The sequence below is a fragment of the Nicotiana sylvestris genome, chromosome 1, assembly GCF_000393655.2.
Source record: "Nicotiana sylvestris chromosome 1, ASM39365v2, whole genome shotgun sequence".
NCBI lineage: Eukaryota > Viridiplantae > Streptophyta > Magnoliopsida > Solanales > Solanaceae > Nicotiana > Nicotiana sylvestris.
In genome coordinates, this window is record NC_091057.1 from 148,261,741 (window position 1) to 148,280,667 (window position 18,927).

Consider the following 18,927-nt stretch of genomic DNA (forward strand, 5'->3'; position numbering starts at 1 on the left):
ATAATTTTATTACTTTCTGTTAATATTTGTTTTTCTCTTCTATTTAATATGTCATTTTCAAGAATGTAGATATTGATTTTATATTTATAAAAAACTTAGTAATAATAAAAAGGTTGTCATTAAAGGATATTCTTAAAGGATTTCGCTAAAAATAAATAGATAGTCTTACTAACAATTTGAATTTTAATCCAACTATGGGATAATTAGTTTTTTTTTATTTTTATTTTTTACTTTTCGATAATTCCATGTTGTATCTATGATTATAATTTTATTACTTTCTGCTAATATTTGTTTTTCTCTTCTATTTAATATGTCATTTTCAAGAATGTAGATATTGATTTTATATTTATAAAAAATTTAGTAATAATAAAAGGTAGTCATTAAAGGATATTATTAAAGGATTTCGCTAAAAATAAATAGATGTAAATAATACAAATGTATAGGATTCTCCAATCTCATTTATTTATTTAATTATTTTAAAAAAAATTACTTAGAATTTGGGATGGATTGTTTAGTGAATTTCACTTCTTTCCCAAAAGATAATGACGCGTTAGACTCTTTAGGCGCGATTTAATTAATTTTACCTTCTTAAACTCGGATGCGCATTTCATGCGACCCAAATCTAAATCCTAAAACATCAAATAAAATATGTTTCGTATTGTGGGTGCATTTCATGTGACACAATCCAAAGATATGTTTTAAGCGATGTTCACATTCCTAAAAAATAATAATTATAATAATAAAGCGGTAAAAGATAAAATTTGCACATGGTTCATAATTGTATTAAAAATCAGATAAATAAGCCGAATATAACAGTTGAGCGACCGTGCTAGAACCACGGAACTCGGGAATGCCTAACACCTTCTCCCGGGTTAACAGAATTCCTTATCCGGATTTCTGGTACGCAGACTGTAATATAGAGTCATTCTTTTCCTCGATTCGGGATTAAAATTGGTGACTTGGGACACCCTAAATCTCCCAAGTGGCGACTCTGAAATAATTAAACCAATCCCGTTTCGACTGTCCTTTAATTGGAAAAAACTCCCTACGCACCTCGCGGTGCCGGAAAAAGGAGGTGTGACAGCTCTGGCGACTCTGCTGGGGATTTACACCCAGAACCACTGGTTCAGGGTTAGAAATTCGAGCTTAGATAAATTGTTATATTTGGCTTTATCTGATTTTTACATGTGTTTGAGCCTAATGTGCTAAATGATGCTTTTACTGCTTTGATATTATGTGAACTGTATATAAATTGTGCCGAAACCCATCTTCTCTCTGAGTCTTCTGAATCATGAAGAAGGGTGTACTTCGTACGACTTCTTTTCTGTATAGTGTCAAGTCCCAATTTAGAACGAGGTTTGGATAAGTCGCAAAGCCGGTGAAGCTTCTGTATTCCCGGACTGCCGCCTCCTCCTCGGCTCGAGCTGTCCGCTCGGGTAAGCCAGGTCTTGAACAAACACCTAGGTTCTGAACCTAGTATAACAAAGCCACATGCCGGATCCCTAGTAGGAACGTTTGTTTGCATCACGTGCATTTGACTTTGGAAGCCCAACACAGGGGTTGGGTCTGTCTAGGACAGGTGTACCAAAAATGAAAATGACCATCCTGATGCATCTTACTTGCTACTACTTGTGCATTTATTTGATTCAGACTTATGTGCTGACTGACTTGTGAATATCAGGAATAATATTTTGAAATTGAAAAAAAAAACGAAATAGCGGTTAGGGAATTGATTGTTTATTTTTGAAAAGAAAACAAATGCCCAAATACTGTCAAAACTCTGCCGAAATTTTAAGAAAATGAAAAAATATCTTATTAGTTTGTTTTATTAAAAGCTAAGAAAAGAAAAAAAAGTCGTTGTTCTGTTTTTGTAAAAATAGAAAAAATATATAGTTTGTCTTGCCATGAAAATGAAAATGAAAAAGAGTCTTATTTTTAAAATGGTTTTTTTTTATTATTTATTTGCTTATGAAAATGCAAAAAAATAAGAAAATAAATAATAATAAAAAAAAGTCTTTCATTATTTGTCGCAAATATATATATATATATATATATATATATATATATATATATATATATATATATATAAATCCGAAAAGTTTTTTTTTTATTTTCAAAAGGTATATATATCTTTATTTGTTGCAAAGAGTATTTGTCTTGCCAAGAAAAGTCAAAGTAAAATTCCAAAAAGATATGTCTTGCAAAAAATAATATAAATATCTTTATTTTCCATTGTTGATAAAACAAAAATAATAAAAATGTTTTCTTTTTAAGAAAAAAAATCCGAAAATATTTTGATTCTTCTTTCAAAATTGAAAAGAAAATTCAAAATTCAAAAAAAATATTTTTTAGAAGCATTTCTTTTATCAAAAGTAAAATTCCAAAAATATTTTCTTTTTTGTTTAGAATAAAAAAAACAAATGGAAATTCGAAAAAAAAACTTCCTTTTACTTTTGAAATTCTCAAAGTTCAAATCAAAAGAAAAGGAATTTTTACAAGTCGTTCTTTCAAAAATCAATCAAAAAAAATATATATACTTCCTTTCTTCTTTTGAAGCAGTTCTTTCACAGTTCCAATTAAAAAAAATATATTAGTTCATTTACTTATTCACGAGGCCCGAACTACGCGGGTTTGATTCTCACCGGATGTGAGATACGTAGGCAACCCTCATCGGGTCCAACCCCCTTTTTGCTAAAATAGTCAAAAACCAAAAAAATAAATAAAAAACGTGTCAAAATTTTTTATTTTGTCATAAATAAGTCTAGTGGTGTCCAACCTTCCCTTTTGCTAAAATAGCCAAAAAAAAAAACATGTCAAAATTTTAATTTTGTCATAGAGAAGTCGGGTGACGCTGTTTTATGAAGACATAGCCGAATGTTCCCGAAAGGGACGCCGGGAGGCTGACTTTGCATAAACAGCCACCTTTGGGTCATTTTTAAGATTTTGACCAGTTGACCCACACAGCCTTAAAAATCTTCGTCCCCGAGGCGTTGAAAGGCCGTGTTTGCAATATTGACTTTTCTAATTCGAAAAATGATAAAAAGAGTCATAAATAAGTCGGGTGATGCTGTTTTGTCAAAAATAGCCGAATGTTCCCGAGAGGGACGCCGGAAGGCTGACTTTGCATAAACAGCCACCTTTTTGGGTCATGTTTAGGATTTTGGTCTAGTTGACCCACACAGCCCTATAAATCTTCGTCCCCGAGGCGCTGAAGGGCCGTGTTTGCAACATCAGGTTTTTAGTATAATTTGAAAAGAAAAAAAAAAGAGTCAGCGGTCAGGTGAATACCGTTTGGATTTTTTTTAGTCAAAATAACCCGAGCCAACTTCGGCCGCGTCTTGAACCGTTCTTGCCGAAATAACCTTAGAGTATCTGTCAGTTGTCGAAAGGTTATTTTCGTAAAAGAATGGACAAGTGTGTAAAGTGTCATAAAATAATCCTCCCCGGCCTCAAATTCATGTGAAAGTTGGAAGGGGCCACATTTGCAAAAATAACCGTTTGGTTGCATTTGTCAAACGGGGAAAGAAATTGGCCGTTTGTAAATCTTTTAATTAGAATATGTGGGTTGTTTGATTTTCCAGCTTGTAGGTCATCTTCAAACCTTTGAAACTCAGTTTGTTTTAACATGAAAATTGAAAAAAAAATGTTTAGCATTGTTTATCTTTTATTGGGTCCGAACTACGCTCGGTCTGATTCATGCGGGGTCATGATACGTAGGCAATCTCCATAAGATTCGACCACCACTAAAATAAAATAAAAAATATAATAAAAAATAAATAAAAGAGAGTGTGGAAGATTTTCAGGGGGCACAATTGTCTAACTGCTTAGGTACATTGTATCTCTGATACATGATTGTCTGTCCAATGCCCTAACACTAACGTGATGGCTTCCCTTTGATGTGTCCATGTATAGAAAGTGGTTGGTTGTGGTAACTCCTCCCTGCAAAGCAAAATCAAAGGACAATGGCTCAGAACCGCAGAACCGAGTGGATCGGTACTGATGACCGACAACAATTGGTCGAACAGAACAACAGGTTGGTAGAAGAAGTGAAAATGCTGAGACAGCATGTGGCAGACATGTATCAGGCATGGATAACGGGAAAAGCACCACCCCCTCCACCGCCAAGCCTCTTGAACTCGGTCATTTCCCAAGCACCCAACACCATAATGGAAGATTCTCCATACTCTCCATCCCAACCCATTTATGGCAGCTTTCCCAGCTATCCGAGTAGCTCCATCACTCTTCAATGTTTCTCCGCTCCCCAACACCACTTCTTTCCCCGTGACCTCAAAAGCCATACCTCACTTCCCAGGTACCCGACTCCACGAAATGCTTACCCACCCATACAAGCCTACCAAAAGCCATCTGGATCAGGTTTCCGGCCCTGTCAACATGCAAGAATGAAGAGGTTGCTGAAACGAGAAAAGGCTCTCACCCCTATCGGGGTATCTTATGCCAGTCTGTTTGAAAGGCTAAGGCATGCTGGCTCGATTGAACCACTCCCCGCATGTACTCCAAATCCACTTGCAAGGAGCTTTGATCCGGCAGCGCGATGCGCCTACCACTCCAATGTCATAGGGCACAACATTGAGAGCTGTCATAGTTGGAGAAGGGAAGTAGAGAAAATGATCCGAGAAGGGCGGGTTGTGATTAATAACAGTGACATGGAGCACTCGAACCCCCTCGAGAACTTGCCGACGGAGGTTGATGAGATTGAAGCTGGTAATGGTCTCGGCAGTATTGATGCAAAGCTCAGTGGCTAAAATGCCAATTTTGATAAAGTGGGAGGACGTTTCGTTCCTTGGTCAGCAAGAGAGAAGCTTGTGGTGGCTCATTTTGTTGTCATTTCTGTTGTTCGGATTATTAGGGTTATAAGTCGGATGTTGTCTTGTCCAGTTTGTTTTAGGATTTTGTTCTGGATTGTTTTGTTTGTTTTGTTATTTAAACCATTTCACCGGTAGTCTAATACAAAATCCGGTCTTTTATTATTTCCAGTCATCTTTTTGTTTAGTCCTTTTATCATTTTTGTTCAATGCCGATTCTAGGGACATGACATGCGCACCCAGTTTGGGCCTAGTCTTAAAAGTTAATCATAAAACCCTGAGAAGGTGATCAAAGCATTTAAAGGAAATAAGAACGGTTTGAGATTATTTGGAGCCCGAGTCATGTGGAACTGGGGCAAACACAAAGAAAACCGTTAAATAAAGATTCGCCTAAATTGGCATGAGGGTCGTTCATAATAAAAGAGAATGAGAGTGTCGCCCAACGGTGCTTTAGAAGTGACAAATGAACAAACATATGTTTAACATAATTGTCAAGCCCAGCACCGTCGGAAGAGACTATAAATCTATTGTTTGTTGTGTTGTTTGCATTTGGCATGTTTTGAAGACTGGAATGACGAAGACATTTTGTTCTGCTATCTAAACACTTTATCCTTCGTTACCCCTTTTTGAGCCTTACTTATTTTTCTTTCATACCCCTCGTTCGGAATCAGTAAAAACGACTAGAAAACGCGAGCATGGCATGAAAACATGAAGAAAAAAAAAACAAAAGAAAGTCAAATGAAAAAAGAGGAATTGGGAACTACTTTTGACCTGATTCCTCAAAGAGGATACGTAGGCGCTTCACGGCTCGATCATAGTTTTGAAAAAAATATAAATCAATCAAGTAAAATATCCCCAAGCAAGAAACTGGGGCAAAAGTTGCATTTGTGGTAAATAAATCTAGTTCCGAAAGTTGTAACTAATAACCCAGAATTAATGCATTTTTGAGCCTTTAATACCCTTTTTTTCTAGCCCTATCCAAAACCCACATTACGGTCCAAAGAAAGACCTTCTGACCAGTCTTCAAAAGATGCCAAGTCAGACAAATTAGAGTCTTACCGGCGAACATAACATTCTGTTCTACAGCAGAAAGGACTCTAATCTCCAGCAGAGAGAGTCATACCGGCAACACTCCAAATTCCCAGCTGGAAAGTGATACAAATGAGAGAGTCTTATCGGTGAAAACCTTCACAGGCACTATAAGGCGATGAAAGCTGAGAGAAGAACAAAAAATGAGAGAGACTTGATAGTGAAAACCCTTCGGGCACTACAAGTCGAATAAGATTAAGAATCCAATGGGGAATCGCCAATTGAAGATCTTGAAAGATGATTGACGGTAGAGGATAGGCCACATACGCATGTCATGGCCATTAGAGTCGGTATCTGCGTTTGATAGGTTTTTATTTATAGTTTCTTTTGTAAAAGAGTCATCATTTCCTTTGTCTTTTGTTTTGTATCTTTTATCTTTCTCCTTTCATAAAAAATTTTCCCCAATAGAGTCTGTCCGGTCAGAACAAGTATGAAATGACTTCAAAATATGTCATCAGCTTCCCAATTATACAAAATGAGATCTGACTAGTGCATCCAAATGGTGTAGTCAGCGAGGAACAAGCGCGAGGCCAGTGTCAAGAAAATATCCCCAGCAAAAGGGAATTGACAAAAGGATTGACGAGTGTCAAAAGGGATATCCTTGCCAAAACCAAAGTTATAAACCTCAAGGCCAAAGCCCGTGGGCAAATCAAGGAGAGCAATGAGCATGATTTGGGAAATTCATACTAGGACTAAAAGGTCGGGGAAATGCCAGCTTCCGAGCTATGTCACAAAAGAAGACGGATATCCCCAGTAGGAAGGGATTATCCCCAGCACATAATATCATCCCCAACAAGCTGTGGAATGCAGAGCAAGGAAGGAGAAAGGGAAAAGCCATCCCAGTAGGAGTATCACAACCAACCACCATGTTTTAAACTAACAAATTTTGTTTGATTTGAAACAGGTAAAGGAAATGGCATTGATGCCAAAATGCATGCCGCAAGGGATATTATCAAACTGGGGCAGAAAATTTTCCTTCCGCTTAGAAAATTTTCTGGAAGTCAGGTACCCATGCGGGAAAGAATAAAGATAACGCCAGTCTCAAGGGAAGTGGTCTTAGAACCAGTGTTGCCCCCAACATAATAAGTTCTATGGAGGAAGTTGTTCCCCAGCAAAGGGATGAAACTTGAGCTCAGTGAAGCACTAGTTCTGAAAGAATCAGAATCCCCCAACAGTGTTATCCTCGACAGCGTTATCCCCAGCTGATAACATTTTACCCCCCAACAGGTAAGTAAATAATTCCCCAACAGTGTTATTCCCAGCAAGTATTCGAGGTAAGACATTTTCAAGTCTTAAGGATATTTTGGGTTCATCTGCCCTCGAATAGGATATTTTGGGTTCATCCACCCTCAAATAGGATATTTTGGGTTCATCCGCCCTCGAATAGGATATTTTGGGTTCATCCGCCCTCGAATAGGATATTTTGGGTTCATCCGCCCTCGAATAGGATATTTTGGGTTCATCCGCCCTCGAATAGGATATTTTGGGTTCATCCGCCCTCGAATAGGATATTTTGGGTTCATCCGCCCTCGAATAGGATATTTTGGGTTCATCCGCCCTCGAATAGGATATTTTGGGTTCATCCGCCCCCGAATAGGATATTGTGGGTTCATCCGCCCCCGAATAGGATATTGTGGGTTCATCCGCCCCCGAATAGGATATTTTGGGTTCATCCGCCCTCGAATAGGATATTTTGGGTTCATCCGCCCTCGAATAGGATATTTTGGGTTCATCCGCCCTCGAATAGGATATTTTGGGTCCATCCGCCCTCGAATAGGATATTTTGGGTTCATCCGCCCTCGAATAGGATATTTTGGGTTCATCCGCCCTCGAATAGGATATTTTGGGTTCATCCGCCCTCGAAAAGGATTTTATTTTCAAAGTTGTTATTGAAGCCAGGCGCCCACCCGAATAACGAGAGGAATACTTTTCTTGTCTGTCCATTGCATATTTTAGGCGCCCACCTGTATAACAAGGGAATACATTCCACGCCTTTGCCAATAGGAGACGCACTTCCTAAGTCTAGTTCCGCCAATAGGAGACGCACTTCCTAAGTTAGTTTCACCCATAGGAGACGCATTTCCTCCTAAGTTTAGTTTTACCCATAGGAGACGCATTTCCTCCTAAGTTTAGTTTACCCATAGGAGACGCATTTCCTCCTAAGTTTAGTTTACCCATAGGAGACGCATTTCCTCCTAAATTTACTTTTACCCACAGGAGACGCATTTCCTCCTAAGTTTAGTTTTACCCACAGGAGACGCATTTCCTCCTAAGTTTAGTTTACCCATAGGAGACGCATTTCCTCCTAAGTTTAGTTTACCCATAGGAGACGTATTTCCTCCTAAATTTACTTTTACCCATAGGAGACGCATTTCCTCCTAAGTTTAGTTTACCCATAGGAGACGCATTTCCTCCTAAGTTAGCATTGAAGTTGGGAGCCCGCCCATATAATAGAGGCATACATTTCTATCCTTTTACTTTCTGTTCTAGGTCACCCACCAGTAAAATGCGGGAATACTTTCTGTTCTAGGTCGCCCACCAGTAAAATGCGGGAATACTTTATGTTCTAGGTCGCCCACCAGTAAAATGCGGGAATACTTTATGTTCTAGGTCGCCCACCAGTAAAATGCGGGAATACATTTCAGTTCTAGGTCGCCCACCAGTAAAATGCGGGAATACATTTCAGTTCTAGGTCGCCCACCAGTAGAATGCGGGAATACATTTCAGTTCTAGGTCGCCCACCAGTAAAATGCGGGAATACTTTCAGTCCTAGGTCGCCCACCAGTAAAATGTGGGAATACATTTCAGTTCTAGGTCACCCACCAGTAAAATGCGGGAATACTTTCTGTTCTAGGTCGCCCACCAGTAAAATGCGGGAATACTTTATGTTCTAGGTCGCCCACCAGTAAAATGCGGGAATACTTTATGTTCTAGGTCGCCCACCAGTAAAATGCGGGAATACATTTCAGTTCTAGGTCGCCCACCAGTAAAATGCGGGAATACTTTCTGTTCTAGGTCGCCCACCAGTAAAATGCGGGAATACTTTCTGTTCTAGGTCGCCCACCAGTAAAATGCGGGAATACATTTCAGTTCTAGGTCGCCCACCAGTAGAATGCGGGAATACATTTCAGTTCTAGGTCGCCCACCAGTAAAATGCGGGAATACATTTCAGTTCTAGGTCGCCCACCAGTAAAATGCGGGAATACTTTCTGTTCTAGGTCGCCCACCAGTAAAATGCGGGAATACATTTCAGTTCTAGGTCGCCCACCAGTATAATGCGGGAATACATTTCAGTTCTAGGTCGCCCACCAGTAAAATGCGGGAATACTTTCTGTTCTAGGTCGCCCACCAGTAAAATGCGGGAATACTTTCTGTTCTAGGTCGCCCACCAGTAAAATGCGGGAATACTTTATGTTCTAGGTCGCCCACCAGTAAAATGCGGGAATACTTTATGTTCTAGGTCGCCCACCAGTAAAATGCGGGAATACATTTCAAGTTCTAGGTCGCCCACCAGTAAAATGCGGGAATACATTTCTGTTCTAGGTCGCCCACCAGTAAAATGCGGGAATACATTTCAGTTCTAGGTCGCCCACCAGTAAAATGCGGGAATACTTTCTGTTCTAGGTCGCCCACCAGTAAAATGCGGGAATACTTTTAAGTTCTAGGTCGCCCACCAGTATAATGCGGGAATACATTTCAGTTCTAGGTCGCCCACCAGTAAAATGCGGGAATACTTTCTGTTCTAGGTCGCCCACCAGTAAAATGCGGGAATACATTTAAGTTCTAGGTCGCCCACCAGTAAAATGTGGGAATACATTTCAGTTCTAGGTCGCCCACCAGTAAAATGCGGGAATACATTCATGTTCTAGGTCGCCCACCAGTAAAATGCGGGAATACATTCAGCTCTAGGTCACCCACCAGTATAATGCGGGCATACATTTCATAATTTTGCATTGAAGCAACTTTTTAGTCTTGTATTACAGATTTTTGGAATCAGTAACCCCACCAGAAGGCGGAAGGTTACAACAGGAATCCCCAGCAGTAAACAATAAAATCCCCAGCACCGGGAAGCAGAAGGTTACAACAAGAGGTCTCATCATAAACTCAAGTGCATGTGTCAAAAAGAAGAAAAGCATCGGAAGAAAAGCACCGGAGGAAACACAAGCCGACAAGAAAGCAAGGCAACAAGAACAAATTTTAGTCTAGCCTAGCTTCTTGTTTTCTTTTAAGCACGGTGTAACAAGGAGATCGGTAAGCAGTGATAACAGCATGCAACAGCAGTAACATCGCAGTCCCACGGTAGTCCCAGCTACCAAAAACTTCCCGAACTACATTGACCTGATTCCTGTTTAGCCCAGGATATGTAGGAAACCTTTGAAGCAAAGGTTCGGTCAAATCTTTTTCAAAAAATGCTTCAACGGAGTACTCGGATGGGCAAAAATCGCTCGCTTTATCTTTGCACGAAAACCCTTCGTGTCTCCGGGCAAAGAGGGGCAGCTGTAAGCACGTGATTTTTGCCCTATATGAGAATTACTCCCAAAAAATTCAAAAATAAAATGATTTTTCTTGGTGTGCCATTTTTGTGATATTTTGTGACATTTTGAATAATTATTTGTATTTGTTTGTGCATGTTTATTTGCTAAATTAATAAAAAAATACAAAAATATGTCGCCTTTCGCATGTAGGATTTAATTCTACAATTGTTAGTAATTAAATTTGTTTTACAAAAAAAAATTACAAAAATAGGCATCGTTTGCATTTTTAGCATTTAATGTCCAAATATACAATTTTATGCTTAATTATTACTTAATTGTGCGTTAATTGTTATTGGGAGTTATTTTGCGCTTTTATAACTTAATTTAGTTCTTAATAATAGTTTAAGTATTTTTATAATTTAGTTTTAGAAAAATAAAAGAAGAAAAGAGAGCGAAAATATAAAGAAAGTCGGAATTAGGCTTCTTATTCAACTTCAAGCCATAGGCCCAAAAAATGGCCCAATCTTCCCTACGACCCAGTCTATTTCGAACTGGGTCGACCCAGTCCATAACCCAAAAGACCCAAACCCCTTTTGTCTTACATTTTACAAAACAAAAACAAAACAAAAAAAACAAAAAAAAGAAAGAAGGGAAAACCCTAAAGAGCTAACCAACCCGCCCCCCTTTCTATCTTTCTTCTTCTTCTTCTTCTTCTTCAAGAAAGACCCCTCCCATGGCTGCCCTTTACCCTCCATTAGCACGTCCTAATAGACCAGTTGTTCAAGCTTTACTTGCTCCGACCATGGATGACCCAGCTGCGTCTTCATCTCCTTCGTCAAGCTCAAAACTTACTTGACATCCATGGTTGCCAACGCTACGTCGAATGCTTCTGTCTCCGAGCTGCTATCTCACGCCCATCATCTTCAACACCAAGCTCCCCGCGACTGCCCGTCACAGCTTCTGCCTCGTCAACTCAGGCAGCCATGGCTGCCATTGCATTCCATCAACGTCGAACAACTAATTTGGCTTGACATTGTTCGACGACCAGCTGTTGTTGCTCCCCTATGCTTTACGTTGTTTCTTATCCCTCCCTCGACAAACTGTTGCTGCTACTCATCGCAGTAGTTCCCTATTGCCTGCTTCTCCATCGTTACTGTAGCAGCAGCTGCGTCCAGCCATAGGATCTCCGTCGCGATGCAGTTTCCTCCGAGCTGCTGCTGCCGGCATCCGCTGCTTCACTTCATCGTTCTTCTTTGCTTCTAGTGTTTTGTTGTTGCTTCGTCTTCTTTGTTTGTCAAATGTCGAGGTTTTTTTCATTGAGTCGAGGCTTGGACAGATCGGTATACAATCAAAGTTCGTCGTTTCAATCCGGTTAGTAGTTTTGAATTTTATTTTGTCCATTTTCGTTTTTATATTTCTCAAAGTTAAAATCGTTAAATATTTGATTCTTGTTTTGTTCGTTGTTTATCGTTGAAATCATTTTTTCTAGTTTGTTCATGTTCATGTGCTTTGTTAAAATTAATTTTCAGATTTCAAAATAGAAGTTTAATTAGTTGTTTTCATGTTTATTTCATGTTTGTATTATTGTTTAAGTAAGTATTTGTTAGTTTGATGTTTGTTAGATTCAAATTGAAATTTAATCAACTATTTCTTCAATTTGTTTCATGTGTTTATGTATTGTTAGAAATTGTTAATATTGTTAAGTTCAAGTTTAAGTTCATAATTGTTTCTTCGTCGATCTTGTTATTTGTTTAAAGAATTTAGTTGTATTAAAGGAATATATTGTTTTAATCGTTTAATCCGTCATGTTTGTTGTCTTAAAATAGATTCATTCATGTTCATACTTTGTTTGGATGATCTTGAATCCGAATTTTGTATAGTTTGATTTCTTGTTTACCATTTATGATTATTGCTTGAATTGTTCTCATAATCTTGTTTTAAGTTTAATATAAGAATTGTTTGTTGTAATGTTGTTAGAGTTGATTTTTAAGTTCAATATGATTGAATTTAGAAATCTTCATATTTTGTTTGTTGTTGTTTGTTGAATCCGAAAATAGGATTGTTTGTTGCTAAAATATTGTTCAATCATAGTTGTTCTTTGTTGTTCAATTCGTGTTCATGTGACTTGTTGTTGAAATGTTGTTAAAATCGTGTTCATGTGATATTGTTGTTATGATGTTCATCCATGTTCATATTGTTGTTTGAACATTGTTAGAAATTGATCATATTGTCTATATTTTGGTTAAGTTTGATTAATTGATGTGTTATAGCTGATGAGTAGTTTGGTAAATTTGTAATACGTTCAGGGGTAGTTTGGTAATTTCAGTAAGGTCGGAAGGGGTAGTTTAGGAATTGTACATTTTGTAATTGTTTATTTGAAGCATGGGGGACAAAATGAAATGGGGTGGTTTGTGATATTATTATTTAATATAAAGGGGGGACAAGATTTAATTTAAAGGGGAATCTTGCATTATTTTAAAAGAAGCATGGGGGACAAAATGAAATGGGGTGGTGTGATATGTTTATTTAATGTAATGGGGATGAGTGAGAAGATAATGGGTTTGGTAGAGAAAGGGATTGATTTTAATTGATTAAAGGGTGGGGATTATATATAGAGGTCTGAAAAATGATAGAAGGAGAAGAAATACAGACAGAAAAAAAAAGAGATTGAAAAAAAAGCTGAACATTTATTCCGAAAAAAAAATTGAAACTCTCAAGAAAAGAAAAACATACAAAGAAAAAAAATTGAAAATTAGAAGAGAAAGTAGTACACACCTGATAAATATTCTGGTATACAGGTGTAGAAATTAAGGGTTGAAGATTAACTAGCCTTTCAAAAATCTGAAAATTTCCCTTGGTTTCTGTCCGTTATTTTCGGCATTCCTGGATTTTATTTTGAATTTTTCAAAGCTGTCACTGGGATTTTCGTTGACTGGTTATTGCTGGTTATTGTTGCTGTTGCTGTGTTACGTATTACGTTGCTGACTTTCTTCTTCTTATATTGACAATATCAGGTACACAACTGTAATTTTGGCATTTTGTAAGCTGAAATGAAGAATGGAGTGTTAAATTTTTAATTTAGTTTAATTTAATTTTTTGTATTGTATTTAGGTTATTCATGTATTATTATTCCGTAAATCACTGTCATCGGCATAACTAGGCATATTATAGCGACATATTAAATAACGTCTTTACCAGATTATTAGGAAATATATTTAAACCTGATTATTAATTAAAATTGTTTAAATAAAAAAAATAGAAGAAATAACGTAAAAATGGCGTTATTGAATCAGTTTGGCAAAAATTAACTAAGTTCCTTATTCATAAGGTTTTTCGTCAACGATAAGTTAATCCGAATCATGTAGTCAATTTCAGTTATAACATGAATTAGTTTGCAAACAAGTATTAGGACATGATGAATTAAAACAAAGTTAGTTAATGTTAAATTGTTTAAATTTTTAGAAATATGATTTAGTACTCAAGTTTTTATTTTTATTTCTTTCAATTTTCAGTATTTGTAAATAATTAGTTTCAATAAGCTTAAGTCTTACTAATAATTTGAATTTTAATCCAACTATGGGATAATTAGTTTTTTTATTTTTTTACTTTTCGATAATTCCATGTTGTATTTATGATTATAATTTTATTACTTTCTGTTAATATTTGTTTTTCTCTTCTATTTAATATGTCATTTTCAAGAATGTAGATATTGATTTTATATTTATAAAAAACTTAGTAATAATAAAAAGGTTGTCATTAAAGGATATTCTTAAAGGATTTCGCTAAAAATAAATAGATAGTCTTACTAACAATTTGAATTTTAATCCAACTATGGGATAATTAGTTTTTATTTTTTTTATTTTTTACTTTTCGATAATTCCATGTTGTATCTATGATTATAATTTTATTACTTTCTGCTAATATTTGTTTTTCTCTTCTATTTAATATGTCATTTTCAAGAATGTAGATATTGATTTTATATTTATAAAAAATTTAGTAATAATAAAAGGTAGTCATTAAAGGATATTATTAAAGGATTTCGCTAAAAATAAATAGATGTAAATAATACAAATGTATAGGATTCTCCAATCTCATTTATTTATTTAATTATTTTAAAAAAAATTACTTAGAATTTGGGATGGATTGTTTAGTGAATTTCACTTCTTTCCCAAAAGATAATGACGCGTTAGACTCTTTAGGCGCGATTTAATTAATTTTACCTTCTTAAACTCGGATGCGCATTTCATGCGACCCAAATCTAAATCCTAAAACATCAAATAAAATATGTTTCGTATTGTGGGTGCATTTCATGTGACACAATCCAAAGATATGTTTTAAGCGATGTTCACATTCCTAAAAAATAATAATTATAATAATAAAGCGGTAAAAGATAAAATTTGCACATGGTTCATAATTGTATTAAAAATCAGATAAATAAGCCGAATATAACAGTTGAGCGACCGTGCTAGAACCACGGAACTCGGGAATGCCTAACACCTTCTCCCGGGTTAACAGAATTCCTTATCCGGATTTCTGGTACGCAGACTGTAATATAGAGTCATTCTTTTCCTCGATTCGGGATTAAAATTGGTGACTTGGGACACCCTAAATCTCCCAAGTGGCGACTCTGAAATAATTAAACCAATCCCGTTTCGACTGTCCTTTAATTGAAAAAAACTCCCTACGCACCTCGCGGTGCCGGAAAAAGGAGGTGTGACAGTGGTAGAGTTTGATTTATGCTTTTATCTGTCAATTCTTGGCTATATGAGTTATACTTTTGTAAGAATCAAGGCTCATATAGAACGTGGAAAAGCTCTCTTCTTCATTTCTCATTTCATTTACTCTTTTCTGCAGCCCCGGCACCAGTAAATTCACATTCTTATGCCTCTGGCCCAAATACCGGTGGGCCCTCATATGGTCCACCACCTGTTATTGCAAACAAAGTTCCAGCTAATCAACCAGCAACAAATGAGGTCTATTTAGTTTGGGATGATGAGGCCATGTCCATGGTCAGTAGTCTTTCCATTTTAATTAATGTAGTTAATATCTTACAGTTAATTTGTCATACTAAGTGTTGATGTGAAATATTTGCAGGAGGAAAGAAGAATGTCCTTACCAAAGTATCAGGTGATGACGAGACTAGCCAGGTAAGTTATAATTACCTAATACTAGTATTCCTTCCTATGGCTATGGATATGGCCTTGAGTTATACATATGTCCAATGGTTGGTGTTAGTTTCATTTCTCAGATTCAGTTGTTTACTATTCTTTCATATTCGTAAAGCAAATTTGTAAGTCTTTCTTTTCTCCTTCATCTTGTTGAGAATAGCTAGTACTCTTGCATGAGTATCTGATAATCCATCAATTATACTGTATGTTTCAACCCCATTAATTGATGGGCTTCTTTATCTTCTTTTGGCCATTCTCCGGTTGGCAAGCAATCCCAACAGTTTTATGGTCATCAAAGATTCAAGTATGTATCTTCATCATCTTTTGCTGGTAGTTAAAGTAATGACATTTCTGACTACTATACTGCCACCCACTCAAGGAATGTCCAACTAGCATCACACAAGAATAAGAACAACGTGTATGTATTAGTTCTTGGAAATTTCCTTTTCTGCTGTAGTTACATGTTCTCCTTGAGCTTTACTTTGACCTTAAAATGAGTTGGGTTTGGGTGAGCAAGCATAGACTCTACAGATATTTGCAAATTACTTTGTTTATGATATTTATGGTCGAACAGTGGTTCAAATTTGGCCCAGGTCAGATTCTTTTACAAATTCAGAAAAAGCAGGCTATGTTTTTTACTCATACATTGTGCTTAACCTTTGAGTTTCTATCCTAAAATTTCCTGTCTGTGGTTCCTACTTTCAGATGATTTCAATAGATGCGGCAATAGACAGAAGAATATCAGAAAGCAGACTTGCAGGGCGCATGGCTTTCTAGACCTGGTGATTTTGCTCTGGTTGGCTGGGTGCTCGTGCAACTGTAGGAAAATGTTCTAACTTTAAAGAAGTTTTAATTCTTTCGTCTGGATTCATAGGATGGTTTAGATGTTGTATTCTTTGTGGAAAAAAACATATTGACAAGAGCATTCATATTTACATGAGTTGGAAAGGAATTTGAAATGGAGCACACGTATGGCAGAGTGGTTTAGCTGGGATATATAATCTGTACTGCATTTGGCTTTCAAGACAGCTAATTACCTTTTTCAATTCATTTGTGTAATATCATCTTGGAAAATCTTCTTTAAAATAGAGTAAATAACTTGAACAAAGTTCCTCGTGCATGCTCGATTTTCTAAAGGAACAAAGTTCCAACCACTTTTTCGTGAATTTATCGGAAGACAATTTGTTTCGAGGTGGAAACCTGTATAAATGTAGGAAAAATAATTCATAACGTTTAAATCTGTATTTGACACTGTCAGACGGTTAGATTCTTGCCACTGCAATCAACTATCTGATATTTTCTTGCTGCATTTGGCATGTTAATGGTGTTAATTTATTACTGGATTTACTTTTTGATTCGTGGATTTCACTGCAAGAATGGTAGTGGAATAGATGATTTATTTCAGTAATTCTGGTATTTTCTACAATAGTGTAAAATATCATAATTATTTATTAGCTGTGAGAAATTTATGCAAGTTCTGATGGTATTTCCACATAGAATGCAATAGAAGAGTTCTATTACATTCTCGGAATTAGGTAAATTGCCTTTTTCGTGTGTATGAGTCTCAAAATTTGTTCTTTCCTTCTAATCCCTCAAATACAAGAGAATACATTTTTTTGAGGTCTTAGAAGCTAAATTTTGTATCTTTTCTTAATGTGATGCATAAAATATAAACCCATCGCTAATTTCATGAAGGTTTAACAAGGCACATTTTGTGGATGAATGGGTATACAAAAACAAATATTACTACTATATTGACAATGCCTCAGTACCTAGCAAGTTGATTGTATATAGGAATCTTTACTGTCCATGTGGCATAAAAGCATACATAGCAAAATAAATAAATAAACAAAAAAAGCACAAAAATGAAAAAGTATATTCCTTGTATACTCGAATTTGTTCACATTAATAAATTTATTTAACTTAGACAAAAGGAATAAGTTATACACAGGGGCGGAGCCAGAGTGTCCAAGACCGGTTCGGCCGAACCTATTAGCTTTGGTCCAAACTATATATTTATCTTAAAAAATTATCAAATATGTACAAATTATTAATTTAAAACCAAGTGACTTAAAATGATTAGAATTATAAACTCATAAGCTTGAAATCCTGATTCAGCCTTTGGTTATACAATATCTACAAGACTTCTCTTTATGTTAGACCATATTTTATTTGCACCGAGAAGTCCTACTTTGGCGTTAAACTCCATTCACCAAAAATGATACTATTCTTATGGCTCAAAATCAAGATATCTGGTTAAGGATGGATACCATTCCATCAAAACTTTTTAATTATTAGGCTGTATTAAAATAACTACTCCATGATTTGTTGATTCAAATTATCTTTTATTTATTAAAGTAGTAATTGGCCTATCGTATTTGATTAACTTTAAATTAAAATATCTTTCTCTTTTTCTTTTATAACAGCATTACTTCGTAATTATTTATCATTGAAAAAAACAACACTTTTTCAACTATCACACACTTTTCCCAACTAAAGGAAACAAATTTCTGATTGATAATTTGTAATCACCCTTCTAAATAATCAAATTCAAATCTCATAACAAAATTATACCTGATGAGTAGAAATACACAATTAGAACAAATAATTATTACACTTCAAGAAAGAAATATATAAAGAAGAAGGGAGAAGTTGGTACGATTTCCTGCCCTATTTCTCTCTCCTATGGGCCAATGCATTATATTTTCCTGTCTTTTTGGTTAATAAATAGGCAAAATATCTTAAATTCACCTCTAAAATTGGCTCAGATTATTAGTATTAGGGGTGAGCATAAAATCCGAAAAATCGAATTCCGAACTGGACTGAATTAATTCGGTATTTCGGTTTCGATTTTTTCGATATTTCGGTTCAATTCGGTACTAACTTTTTAGTATTTCGGTATAACGGCTCGGTCCTCGGTATTAGGATCTTGACAATTCGGTATACTGAAATACCGAAAATTTAAATATCATATAGGAGACTAGGAGTGTAGACTGCCCAGCTCCCAGCCCAAGTGCTGACCCAAAAGCTAAATTTTTAATGAGATTTTTACCTAGCTACACTCTATTAAAAACTTATTTACCAATGTTTTCTATGTTTTGTAGTTTTTAATAAGTATCTAGGTTTTTCTTACAAATTGTGTAGATTGTTCCTTAAAAGGCTCTCACCTCGTTATTAGTGTCTTCAATTAAAGGATCCAATTATATCCTTTCCTTTTTTCCCCTCTCCTCTTCTCTCTCCTTCTTTTTTACAACCAAATCCCTTCATCTACTCTCAGAATCTCCATCTTCTCTCTTCCTACCATTGCCGATAGCTTTAAATTATTAGATCATCAATTGTATCATTCTTCTGCTGGGAGACCAGATAACACTA

The 18,927-nt window shown here is 36.1% G+C and overlaps 1 protein-coding gene across 6 annotated transcripts in view; it reads left to right on the plus strand.

Annotated features, from left to right (window-relative positions):
• Positions 1-16,279, plus strand: part of LOC104249796 (protein SUPPRESSOR OF FRI 4-like) — a 28,248-nt gene extending 11,969 nt beyond the window's left edge. For 5 of the 6 annotated variants that reach the window (XM_070169119.1, XM_070169109.1, XM_070169112.1 and 2 more), the window contains 2 exons: positions 15,242-15,396; positions 15,482-15,553. In XM_070169119.1, the coding sequence (XP_070025220.1) occupies positions 15,242-15,396; positions 15,482-15,538 (212 nt within the window). In that variant the 3' untranslated portion in view covers positions 15,539-15,553. Of the gene's footprint in view, positions 1-15,241; positions 15,397-15,481; positions 15,554-16,260 lie in introns of those variants that run through there. The other variant, XM_070169102.1, reaches the window with a different exon arrangement.
• Positions 16,280-18,927: the final 2,648 nt, after the last annotated feature.